Source organism: Lampris incognitus, chromosome 3 (assembly GCF_029633865.1).
Source record: "Lampris incognitus isolate fLamInc1 chromosome 3, fLamInc1.hap2, whole genome shotgun sequence".
In the NCBI taxonomy this organism is placed as follows: Eukaryota; Metazoa; Chordata; class Actinopteri; order Lampriformes; family Lampridae; genus Lampris; species Lampris incognitus.
Genome location: NC_079213.1, coordinates 75,517,478 through 75,529,818, shown reverse-complemented (window position 1 = coordinate 75,529,818; position 12,341 = coordinate 75,517,478). Strand labels below are relative to the sequence as shown.

Below are 12,341 nucleotides of genomic sequence, written 5' to 3'. Positions count from 1 at the left end.
AGTGGTTTCTCATATTAGGAAACTAAGCTACTTTCTGTTTGTAACTACACAAATCCCAGGATAGCGAAACATTTCACCTTCAGCCTGGTCCCTTTGGCTCCTGTAGAATCGGCCCTCTCACTCCCAGCCAAATCCACCAGGCTAATTTTGCTTACCTATGACAGATAATTTTGATAAGACCAAATGCATGAGCTGACAAGAAAGTAAGCTGCAGCCATTTGTGTTAGTAAGGTTGTACTTTTTTTTTTGCCACTTTGACCCACATAACATTGATGTGTAAACCCCAAGGGATAAATGATTTCCTTGTCACAATAGGATTCAACTCACAGTTTACCAAAAGCAATGAAATATTTAACATTAAATGAATTCGGTCAGGCTGAGACAAGCCTGACTACCTTCTCAGAGGTGTTGTCGGTTTCAGCATCATGGCGCTTCTGGGTAAAAATGATGTTGAAGACAGCATGCGAGCGGCTGCTAGTCTCATTCATGTTGGTGGCAGCCACAGTCCTGTTGAACCAAATGTTTTTTCCGCAACACATGATGAAACACAAGTGAAATACATCTTGTTATGAAAGGGGAGTAATCAACACCACATCAAGCTACTCCACAATCACATACACATAAAACTTTACTCTAAGAAACAGTCAAGGAACCCAAACAATGCTAATAGGTTTCTAATAGATTAAATTCCATTATATAGAGGATGGCATTTAGGTCACTGAATTATACTAATTATGTTAATTTCTTTCTTTCAGAGCACCTTCCTTTTACTCTGCACCACAAACAAAAACATATGGATTTGTCATGGTTGATGATTGTCTTTGTCTTTGTATTTGAACCATAAAAGGCATCTAGAATTGTTCATCATCGAAACAGGTCATTAAATAATGCATTCATTTATGGGAGTAGGAACTAAACTGTATATCTTCATCACCTGGCCTTGTTTCCAGAGTCCATCAGGTCCTGGATGTCATTGTAGGAGGTGACAGCCAGCTTGGATAGATCCTCCACGTAGGGTCCCATCAGAGGATGCTCTCGCACACGCAAGTGCCCTTTGTTTTTAGGGTTCAGTAAGTCACGGACACGCTCACAGTAGATTTCCATGTAGCTCACCTGAGCAGATTCATCAAATAATTGTGTTACTACAAACATCCATTTGAGAGAAATGTTTTTGGTACATATAATGGTTGGCTGACAACAAAGGGCGTCAAAATTTACCTCTACAGAGTAGGACATGCTGTTGTCATTATTGCTGTCGTTGATCTTGGTGAAAAGATCTTCACACAGCTGGAAGGAGAAGAAAATTAGATTTGTACTATCTACCTTTGAGAATTTTTAAATTGCTTTATCTTTGGCTTATTGTTAGTATGATTATATTGTTGTAGTGTGCACCTTTGGTCAAGTAAAAATATAGAAGAGCTGATTTCTTTTTTTTTTACCAGGGGAATGATTCCTTGTTGATCCTTTACATCCTGTTTCCCCATCATGGTATAGGACTTGCCAGCCCCAGTTTGTCCATAAGCAAAGATGCAGACATTATAGCCCTCAAAGGCATGCAGCAGCATCTCCTCACCGATGTCTTTGTACACCCGCATCTGCGAGGCATAGTTGATGTCTGCGGGCTGCGGACAGAGATTAGGAGGTGAGATGGTAACTGAACTGAACACAGAGAGTCCAAGACACAAATATTTATTACCTACTCAATGTCTTCAGCTGTCTTTCACAATCAAGTTCACGTAAATATATGCTATAGTTGGTCGGTTTCTTATGGGTGTGTGTGTGTGTGTGTGTTCTTTTTGAACAGCAATACTGATGTTGTGGGAGCATGGAAGTACTTACAGAGGTATGTGACCAGTAGGAGTAATCAAAGTTGAAGCTCTTGTTCTCTTTGGGCTGCTTGGGATTGATAATGGCTGAAAGACAGGGCAGAGAACACAGGTCAGATGGAGGGTGAGAGCTGTCCATGTGAAACTGGATCTGGGCTCGCTCAGCATCATGCTGTGTTAACAGAGCCAGACAAGCCTGAGTCACCTTTACTCTCTGTACGAAGATGAGAGATAGACGCTCAGCATCTGGGCCTCAGCAAAGGCAACACAAAACTACATTTTTTTAAAATCTATTTTCACAGAGGTCCCCGGTCAGGGGTCATTCCAGGTCATCCTCTGTGTGGAGTTTGCATGTTCTCCCTGTGTCTGTGATGGGTTTTCTCCGGGTGCTCCTGTTTCCCCCACCATCAAAAAGACATGCATGTTAGGGTTTATACTCCTGTCTGTGCCGTTGCCCGAGGCATGGCAAGATGAACTAGAGTTGGTCCCCGGGTGCTGCACGGTGGCTGCCCACTGCTCCTAGCTACACGGCTAGGATGGGTTAAATGCAGAGCATAATTTCCCCATGGGGATCAATAAAGTATCTCAAAATATCTCAGATTTAACCAATAATTCGCAATGCAATTTATAATGCAAAAATGTGAGTCATGACAACTCAATCAAATCAACTTTTTTCAAATGAAAATAGACACTGGCAGGCCGACAAACCTATACAACAAAACTGTGATAGTTTTGGCATTATTGCAAATTAGCTGATCAACATGATGACTTCATTTAAATGACCAACTTTCATACTGCTTGCCATGTTAATAAAGTTTGATTGATTGATCGATTGATTTGGTACCCTGAGTTAGTCTCTAAGGCTCTAACAGAAATGTATCAGCTCAAGCCATGAACTTTAACCTGGAGACGACAAAAAGAGCCTGTGCTAAAGACCCTGAGGCTGCTTTCACATTCATACAGTGTTAATTGGTCTGATATGTATTCTGGTACCAGACTTAGGTGGGTTTTAAGGATAGAGGGTGTTAGTGTCAAATGTTATTTAGTGTGTTTACCTGTTTTTCATTTTGTGAAAAGTCATCTGAGACTTTTATTGGTATTTAGGGCTACACAAATAAACTTGACTGATTTACATGCAGCCAGTGCCATGAGACTAAGATATGATGAAAAACATGGTACGCTCCAGTTTCTTTTCATCCATTAGAAGACTAGCAGCAGCATTTTGAGTTGCTTCTGGGTAAGGTAGGAACAGAGAAATTTCAGACTTATTCATTTGGTCTGAAGCTTTTGTCTGATAGTGATACATGGCTGATAATGAAACTCAGAGTAAATAAATAGAATAAATACATTTTGACTACTGATCAGATGTGATCAGCAGTCTAAATAGACACATGAATGACTCTCTTGAGGTCACTAAAGGACAAAAGAAATCTGAGTTTTGATATATTTCTCCGCTGGTTGAAACTTAATAGAGCAATATTTTTGCCTCATTTTCAAATTTTAGTTTGGCATAAAAAAGTAATGTAATGAATTTTACCTGAAAAATGTAACCTGGCTTCATATAACCTAAGCTGCATCTTAACAGACTGTCTGAGTCACAATCTCAAACCCGAACAATCTCGTCTTATTCACTTCTATTGCGAAGATGAATGAGTCAAACCCTTGTCACTACTCTACATCTCATTAATAAGCAGTATTTACTGTACTCTCAGTTTCCTTTGCTGCAACAGCATTGGTGACTTGTGTTCTCTGAGGCTCTCACTTTCCACATACAACAGTTGGCATATTCTTAAAATTCAGCACTGCTGCATTAGCACATCAGACAACCCCAAATGATTAATTTTACATGTATTATGAGGCTGTGTAAGGTCTGACTCGCCATCAGAGGTCCACCCCCTGACCATGTACCAGCTAACTGGATGTGACATCCATGAGAGAAGGTGGAGAGAATTGCCTAATACGTTAATATCAGTATATTTGCAGAGATAAAGGTGATACATGCAGAGAAATTAAGACAATTGTGTTTTTCCATATACATGCCTAAAGACCCGGGATTTTGCAAAAAAAAAAAAAACATCCACAAGCAACTTTAAGCAATTTCATGACTTTGACATGGTATTGTTCCTCCTTTTCTTGATATTCTTGAGAGCCATTTTATGACCAAGTACATAAAAACAAAGTGTAAAAAGAGCATTCCTATTGACTGTTGTTTCCCTGAGGACATTAAGCAGCCATTCCTGTGCCATACTGCTGTGGAGTCAAGCAGTGACTGACAGGCTTTAAACAATGCACAGTGATCATGTTGCTCAACAATTTCAGCACTCAAAACTATTGACAGATCCTTTGCGGATGGCGATAACTCAGAACAAAATGTGGAGAGATATAAAGAAGTGATACCAATGTGGAGTTGTATAAATACTCCACCATTTTCAGTACTCTTGTGTTGCTTCACTGTGCCCATGACAAACAAGCTTCTTCGTCTCGTGCAAAGCTCAAGTCACCATTGTGTCTCCTGACAGCACGGGAAAAAGCCCTAGGCTAAGTACATTCCTAAGCGAGTGTACACACTGTTGTTTCCCCTCTCATAAACAGCCTCTGTGTTTCAGCTTTAGGAATATAGGCCAGGGTGGCTGCCTGGGGTTTAGTGTTTCAGGCCCATACCTCACCATGACAAAGAGATGAGACCTCATTTACCAGGCGTGACGTATCATGGTACCTGGAAGACAGCCAAATCTAAATGTGGATACAGTACAGCCTGCGGCACGGCACTATTTTTCTATTAGCAGATATTGGTACTGTAGAAGCAGGTACAGCATCGTCTGGGTATTTGTTGTCCAAGATCTTTATGAAATGATCGGGTTAGTTAGTAGTGTAAACTACTAATAAGACACGTTAGTCCCTAGCTAACGGGTCTGACCCTTTAGCCGAGCGGTTAGTGATGTCATCTTGTGGCGCAGTACACCCCGTATCGAATCCCGCACCGGGCAAGAAAATAACCGGTTACATTGGTGGCAGCGGTGGGATCTGGAAGTGTGCAGATCCTCAGAAGTCTCTTCGGAGCGCGGGAATAACAAAGCGCGAGGGCGCACTTCCGGGGAGGGTGACGACTGTAAACTACTAATAAGACACGTTAGCCCCTAGCTAACGGGTCTGACCCTTTAACCGAGCGGTTAGTGATGTCGCCTTGTGGTGCAGTACACCCCGTATCGAATCCCGCACCGGGCAAGAAAATAACCGGTTACAGTAGCATCATGGTGTCTTGAGTCATTAGCTACAGACCTTTTCCAATAGCGTGGCTCCTTTAAATTGGGAAATCTGATTGTTTCCCTGCATTGTTTGCCCACAAAAATAACCATATGGGAAAATGACATCAGTCTGTGAACCAGTGCATTACGTAATCCACCAAGATCTTAAAGATATACAGTGGTGCTTGAAAGTTTGTGAACCCTTTAGATTTTTCTATATTTCTGCATAAATATGACCTAAAACATCATCAGATTTTCACACAAGTCCTAAAGGTAAATAAAGAGAACCCAATTAAACAATGAGACAAAAATATAATACTTGGGAATTTGTTTATTGAGGAAAATGATCCAATATATCTGTGAGTGGCAAAAATATGTGAACCTCCAGGATTAGCAGTTCATTTGAAGGTGAAATTAGAGTCAGGTGTTTTCAATCAATGGGATGACAATCAGGTGTGAGTGGGTGCCCTTTTTTATTTAATGAACAGGGATCTATCAAAGTCTGATCTTCACAATACATGTTTGTAAAAGTGTATCATGGCAAGAACAAAGGAGATTTCTGAGGACCTCAGAAAAAAGCGTTGTTGATGCTCATCAGGCTGAAAAAGGGTACAAAACCATCTCTGAAGAGTTTGAACTCCACCAATCCATAGTCAAGACCATTTTTACCCTCCCCAGGAGTGGTCGACCATCAAAGATCACTCCAAGAGCAAGGCGTGTAATAGTCGGCCAGGTCACAAAGGAATCCAGGGTAACTTCTAAGCAACTAAAGGCTTCTCTCACATTGGCTAATATTAATGTTCATGAGTCCACCATCGGGAGAACACTGAACAACAATGGTGTGCATGGCAGGGCTGCAAGGAGAAAGCCACTGCTCTCCAAGAAGAACATTGCTGCCCGTCTGCAGTTTGCTAAAGATCACACGGACAAGCCAGAAGGCTACTGGAAAAAAAATTTGTGGACAGATGAGACCAAAATAGAACTTTTTGGTTTAAATGAGAAGCGTTTGGAGAAAGGAAAACACTGCATTCCAGTGTAAGACCCTTATCCCATCTGTGAAACATGATGGTGGTAGTATCATAGTTTGGGCCTGTTTCGCTGCATCTGGGTCAGGACGGGTTGCCATCATTGATGGAACAATGAATTCTGAATTATACTAGCAAATTCTTAAGGGAAATGTCAGGACATCTGTCCGTGAACTGATTTCAAGAGAACATGGGTTATGCAGCAAGACAATGACCCAAAGCACACAAGTCGTTCTACCAAAGAATGGTTAAAGAAGAATAAAGTTAATGTTTTGGAATGGCCAAGTCAAAGTCCTGAGCTTAATCCAATCGAAATGTTGTGGAAGGACCTGAAGCAAGCAGTTCATGTGAAGAAACCCACCAACATCCCAGAGTTGAAGCTGTTCAGTATGGAAGAATGAACTAAAATTCCTCAAAGCCGATGTGCAAGACTGATCAATGGTTACCAGAAACGTTCAGTTGCAGTTATTGCTGCACAAGGGGGGGGTTCACATTTTTTAGCCACTCACAGATATGTAATATTGGATAATTTTCCTCAATAAATAAATGACCAAGTATAATTTTTTGTCTCATTTGTTTAATTGGGTTCTCTTTATCTACTTTTAGGACTTGTGTGAAAATCTGATGATGTTTTAGGTCATATTTATGCAGACATATAGAAAATTCTGAAGGGTTCACAAACTTTCAAGCACCACTGTATTCAAGTACCGACATGGTAGATGCTGTTCTGTCAATCAGTTTGTGGCTATCAAAGTCTCTTCACACGCCTACCTTGAGGCAGTTTGAAAACATTTCTAATAACGCACATGAACTGATATCCCTGAGATCATGTTTCATCCTTGCCATCTTTGAGGATTTCTAGCTGTGTCGGCCTGCTAAGCCATTAAACTGTCATATTGTACAGACAGCGGGTAATAATCACTGAGTTTCTTGACTGATCACTGCAATTGCTTCAACACTATCAAATAAAGCCAGATAAAATTACATATGTGAGCATGTACAACCCCTATATAGTATTCAAATATTAATAACCTGGGACCCAGGAGGTTTTCAGTTGCCTTTGTTGTCCAAGGAGAATCAACAAACAGCTGATCTGGGGGAGTACTGATGGCAGACTTGAATGTTTCATTACAGGACCGTCGGCTCTGCTGCCAAGTTCACCGAGCAAAGAGCCACCAGTTAAACTTGTCCCGACAAGAAAATTGTATTATATTTATGACCTCTAACATGAAAAATACCAAACGGATGTCAAGATATCAGTCTTAACTAGCCTTGTTATCTCTAAAGCATGATTTTTTTCTGTTTCTTTTCTCTGATTGTGCCATGATTTGCACATGTCCCTGAAAAGGAAAGTGCCTTGCTTTCATATACAGCAATTACTTAAGTGCAGCAATGATTGGCCAATTACAGACAGGTCAAAGAGGGTGAATAGGCAGGTCCAGACATTTAAATTAGTATAGACACTATTCTGCTGACGCTCGGGGGCCTTGCTGCTTATGTGTCAAGCCAGCCTTAGCAGCATCTTCAGTGACTAGAATAAGCACATGTCTTTGCTCTCCATCAACCCCCCCAACACCACCACCCTTCTGCCCCCTTATCTACTCACCCTCCCGCCTGTTCATCTACTTCTCCTTTTATGAAGGAAAAATGTGATAACCGTTAGGTGTTGAGCTCATGGATGACGCAAATTCAGGATATTAACAAGGGAGCTATAATCAGAGGGGTTATAGTAACATCTGAGTCATCTGCTCTGGGGGAGCAGGTGTTTTCTGTGGTGAAGAGGTAAGGGCACATACACGCACACACTGCACACATCATCTGTCTACAGTAGTGGATCTAGAGATTTTTTCCTGGGGTAGCAAAGGGGTGGCAAGACTGTGTCCCAGAGGTGGCAGCTGCCACCCCTTGCCACCCTGTAGATCCACCCCTGTCTGTCTATGGTGCAAGCTATACCCCTCAAATCATCTACTGTAATTATGCTCATTATCATCTCTGTAGTTTAAATTTAGTCACTCTCGTCTTGTGTTTTTAAGTTACATGTTACGATACAGCACCTCCTCTTTGTTTTCTGCGCTATTGCTGTTGGTGGTGCTATAATTGTGACTGAGAGATACCAGTCAGACTGTTACGGGTGACCTGCCATAGTCAATAGCAGAGGAAATGTGGCTGCGTCAGCAGGTCTGGCAGAGGGGATGTAAACCCACTGACCAGCCCGCCAATGCTAATACAGGCACTATATTCAATGCTGGGACAGTTCTTCTGCTCTGTACTTTATTATCTTATACAGACCGTGGATGACCTTACAAAGGTTGTTTATAATCCAAAAATATTTTTTTAAAATTGTATATATCCATACAATATACATTAATAAATAAAATGATACTAGCTTCACTACAATACAAGCTCACTGGGAAAATGTGACCACATCTGATGGTAAAGTATAGAAGGAGATATTTTATACAAGTCAAGCAGTCAAACTTAAAGTACACATTCATCTTGAATTCAGAATGAATCTATGATCAGTTATTTATCAAGTGTTTCTACCCAATAACCCCCCCACCCCAACAACAAAAAAAGTGGCCTTTGCTAACTTCAGGTCTGTGTCCCGCATTTTAATCAGGGCTGCAGAGAATATCTTTCAGCCAAGCCTGTCCCTAACAAGATCACTGCCATTCTCCTGCTCTGTGGGAACCAAGCTATTGACCAATGTATGGGTGTCAAGGAGAACAAAGCAGAGTGAGATACACAAAAGCCTTCAAATCCCTCTTCCTTCTTTCCTTGGCCCAGACAACATAAAAAAGTGCCATTTATACCCACGCCCTGTAGCCTTTCCAGACACTGCTACCACTGGGCCTTTTTCATGACATCAGCCTGCTGAAATCCTAGAGTCCACATCTACAGCCATTGACTGTGTATGGCAGAGAACAATCTGCTCTGCTGAAAAGCAATGCTGTCTCACTAATAATGTCTCAGTGTGTCTGCTTGAATCAGACATGAGCTGAGCTCAGATGAGGTTTTCAAATACTGCTGATGATGCTCTCAAATTAGCCATTGAACTTTTTGTTTGAGCAAAATTAGTACTAAAATACAGCCAGAACTAGTTAATACAGTTATCTAACTAACTAGTATGCACAAGTGTAATGCTGACATTATATCCTATATCCACTGTGATCTGCTTTCTATCAACACATTTTATTTTTATATGCAATCTTGTTGCTTACCAGTCCAATATCTACCTATATATAGTTCATTATCCACCTTTTTTGCCCAAGAGCTCACTGACCTGACCAAATCAAAAATCAAAGCCCGAGCAGATCATTAAAGCTGCAGTTTTCAACGCTCACTTTCATGCAAATAGAATGCATGTAATCATCCATTCAATTTCCTGTTAATATACAGATAAAAAAAAAAGTCCTACACATAGTATTTCTAAGAAAAGCTCTGAAATGTCCAGAACCACTAAACATAAAGTTATTGTAGTTATTCTTATCTTCAAAACTATATTTCCATCAATGCCTCCTCAACCTCTGGGCCAAGTCTCCATTTGCACCACAGGACCTACAGTATTTAGACAGCCCAGATTGGTACTGGTACCTGAGCAATGACACACGTCTTACATGATAAAGTCCAAAACAATTCTACCTCTTTGAAGAGGACCCTGAACTGAAGGAAATTACAGCACATTAACATATTAGAATGACAAAGCAAACATAGTAAAAACATCATGTCTGCTATAATTCCAGCATACCAGTATAATCCACACAAGTACACAAATAGCACATTTTGTCTGTAATTAAAAGTGTAAAAAAAAAAGTGTAATCTCAGCTCTCTGTGTTAGGAAACTGCATTCTGAGATTAAACAGCCTAAAAAAAGCCTCCAAGGACATTCCAAAGGTACACATATTGTCATTACATTCCCAGTGGACCATCTTTGATCTAATTTTACATTGCTTAAGAAGACAATGATGACTGAAAAATACCCATCAGCCACTGCTCTGAAGACTGACAAAGTTGCTCTGCCGGGTTGCTGACAACACTCTTAAACGGAGCAGGTTTTTGCCACAAGTAAGGAAACAAGCAACCAAATCCTGTACTGATTTAGGTATTAATTTTCATGATTGATTTTTTTTTTTGGTCTCGTTTTGCAGGACTTTATCTGTTGAGGAATAATATACTATAAAAATAGACTGTTCGAGTCATTGAGGGAGGAAAGAAACTACACAACAAGCAGCACACAATGACAATGGGCATCATCAAAAATGACTGTCCAAAAAAGAAAACCCGCTTGTTGTCTCCAGTCACCCATGATACAAGGAAGAAGGAGAGGAGATGGCTAAATTAGGCCAAACTTTAAATATTTCAGGAAGTCTCATCCATTATTGACAAATGGCTTTACCTTGCTAAGCAGACTAGAGATCAAGTATCACTCCAGTCTTCTCCCGACTAGGGTCCTCTCTCCGTGCATCGGTATCCCAAGGAATGCAGGACAGTCTAAATCACTACGTTTTTTTTGTACATGCTTTCAAATGGCATGCATATAGCTATAAGGAACAAAACATGGCAGCCTACATGGGCAAGTTCAAACTGTTGTATTTCTGGGTTCATACAAGAATGCAAACACATTGCATGGTGGTTACTTAGCACTGCCTTGCAATATGTCAGCACCAATAAACCAGGCCAAATGTATTTCTTTTTTTTCCCTTTCAGCTGGATATTATTTATTCAATTTCCAAATTTTACATTAATGTTCAATACTGATGATGTCTTATCTAGCGTTATTGTTGTTGTTGTTTCTCTAAGATTTTTTTTTTTTTGGCATTTTCCATCTTTATCAGATAGCGATAGTCACGAGAGACAGGAAAGGCATGGGATGACTTGCAGCAAAGGGCCCAGGCCAGATTCGAATCCAGGCCGCTGCAGTAAGGACTCAGCCTTATGTGGTATGTGCTCTACCAGGTGAGCCACCAGGATGCCCCTAGCATTATTGCTTTGTGTTGTTTTCAGAGATTAAAATGAAAAATGAGGTCTTAATTATAGAAAGCTGTTTAATAGTCAGTTTTAAAACTCCGCCTTGCTTTCAACAGCCACATTAATGAATGACTAGTCTATCTCTTAATGAATGCCAGGTCAAAGAGATTATGGCCCTTCAAGTTACAGCGTGATTATATTATATTGACAGCATCAAAAGATTGCTCCCCCAGAGTTGTCAATCTGGCATTTCCTCTATAGCGAAGTTAATAATAATAATAATAATAATAAAGAATATTCATTATATAATGAGGGGGAAGAAGAAAAACGAGACAAAAAAGGAGAAATAAGAGGAACTATGCAGCACTTAAAGTCAAAAAGTGCTGTGAATAAAGATAACAAAACAAACATTGCATACAAATGAGTCAGATTCTGAGCGTTGAACTTGCAATGAACAAAAAGTTTTGCTATAACTTGTGGGGATTTAATATCTAGCTCAAGGACACTTTCATAGGGCAGATGCTTGCTGTCATAAACTGCTGTCAGATTAAGTCATGGCTTTCCTTTTGAAGGACAGTTTCCGTAACCATTATACTGTTCTGATGCCCAGGTTACTGCTGCCATCCTATTGCTGTAGTAAAAAATGCTATTGATACTTAACATGCAGTATGTGACATGCCCATACAGTATGTTGCATGTTGTTCCTGTGAAACTCAATGACTGCAATCTATAAGAGTATTTAAATCAAACAGAAACTTAACACATATATGGCTGTGGAATTTTTCAGATAGATAACTGAAGCTGTTTACAATTTGCTATATATTAAACTAGCATCGGTTAGAGTACTTACTGGTGGTATTCCCAGACATCTGAATGATGCATTTGCTTTCTTTCCCAATCTCCCTTGAGTTAAAGGGGCGAACACGCACCGCCACCTTTACAGAGGCCCCTGCCATGGTGCTGCCTTCCTAGCACCTTGGGGTGCCCTCTCTTATGGGCGAGATCAGAACCAGCACGTTGGAGATCTACAAAACAAAACAGACAGAATTCCCAATTAACCCAATTATCATAAGTCTACCATTATCTATCACTTTCAATCAAATGAGTAAAGCACAATAGAGCTATGGTAACATTCTGAAATATGTTTCTCTAAAGAAAGTCCCAAAGTGATTATGCCTCTCTGTTTACTGAAAAGATTTAAGGTGAGCCACTGTACAGAATGTCAAATGGCATTTGTTTGGATCTGGAAAAGATTGCTATGTAAAGACTACTTCAGT

At 40.3% G+C, this 12,341-nt stretch overlaps 1 protein-coding gene across 1 annotated transcript in view; it reads right to left on the bottom strand.

Moving 5' to 3' along the window:
• Positions 1-12,020, bottom strand: part of kif1aa (kinesin family member 1Aa) — a 44,968-nt gene extending 32,948 nt beyond the window's left edge. Inside the window, exons 1-7 of the mRNA XM_056277279.1 lie at positions 11,915-12,020; positions 1,840-1,913; positions 1,440-1,622; positions 1,219-1,287; positions 935-1,113; positions 396-507; positions 78-155 (exon numbers count right to left, since the gene is read on the bottom strand). Of these exons, the coding sequence (XP_056133254.1) occupies positions 78-155; positions 396-507; positions 935-1,113; positions 1,219-1,287; positions 1,440-1,622; positions 1,840-1,913; positions 11,915-12,020 (801 nt within the window). The remainder of the gene's footprint in view (positions 1-77; positions 156-395; positions 508-934; positions 1,114-1,218; positions 1,288-1,439; positions 1,623-1,839; positions 1,914-11,914) is intronic.
• Positions 12,021-12,341: the final 321 nt, after the last annotated feature.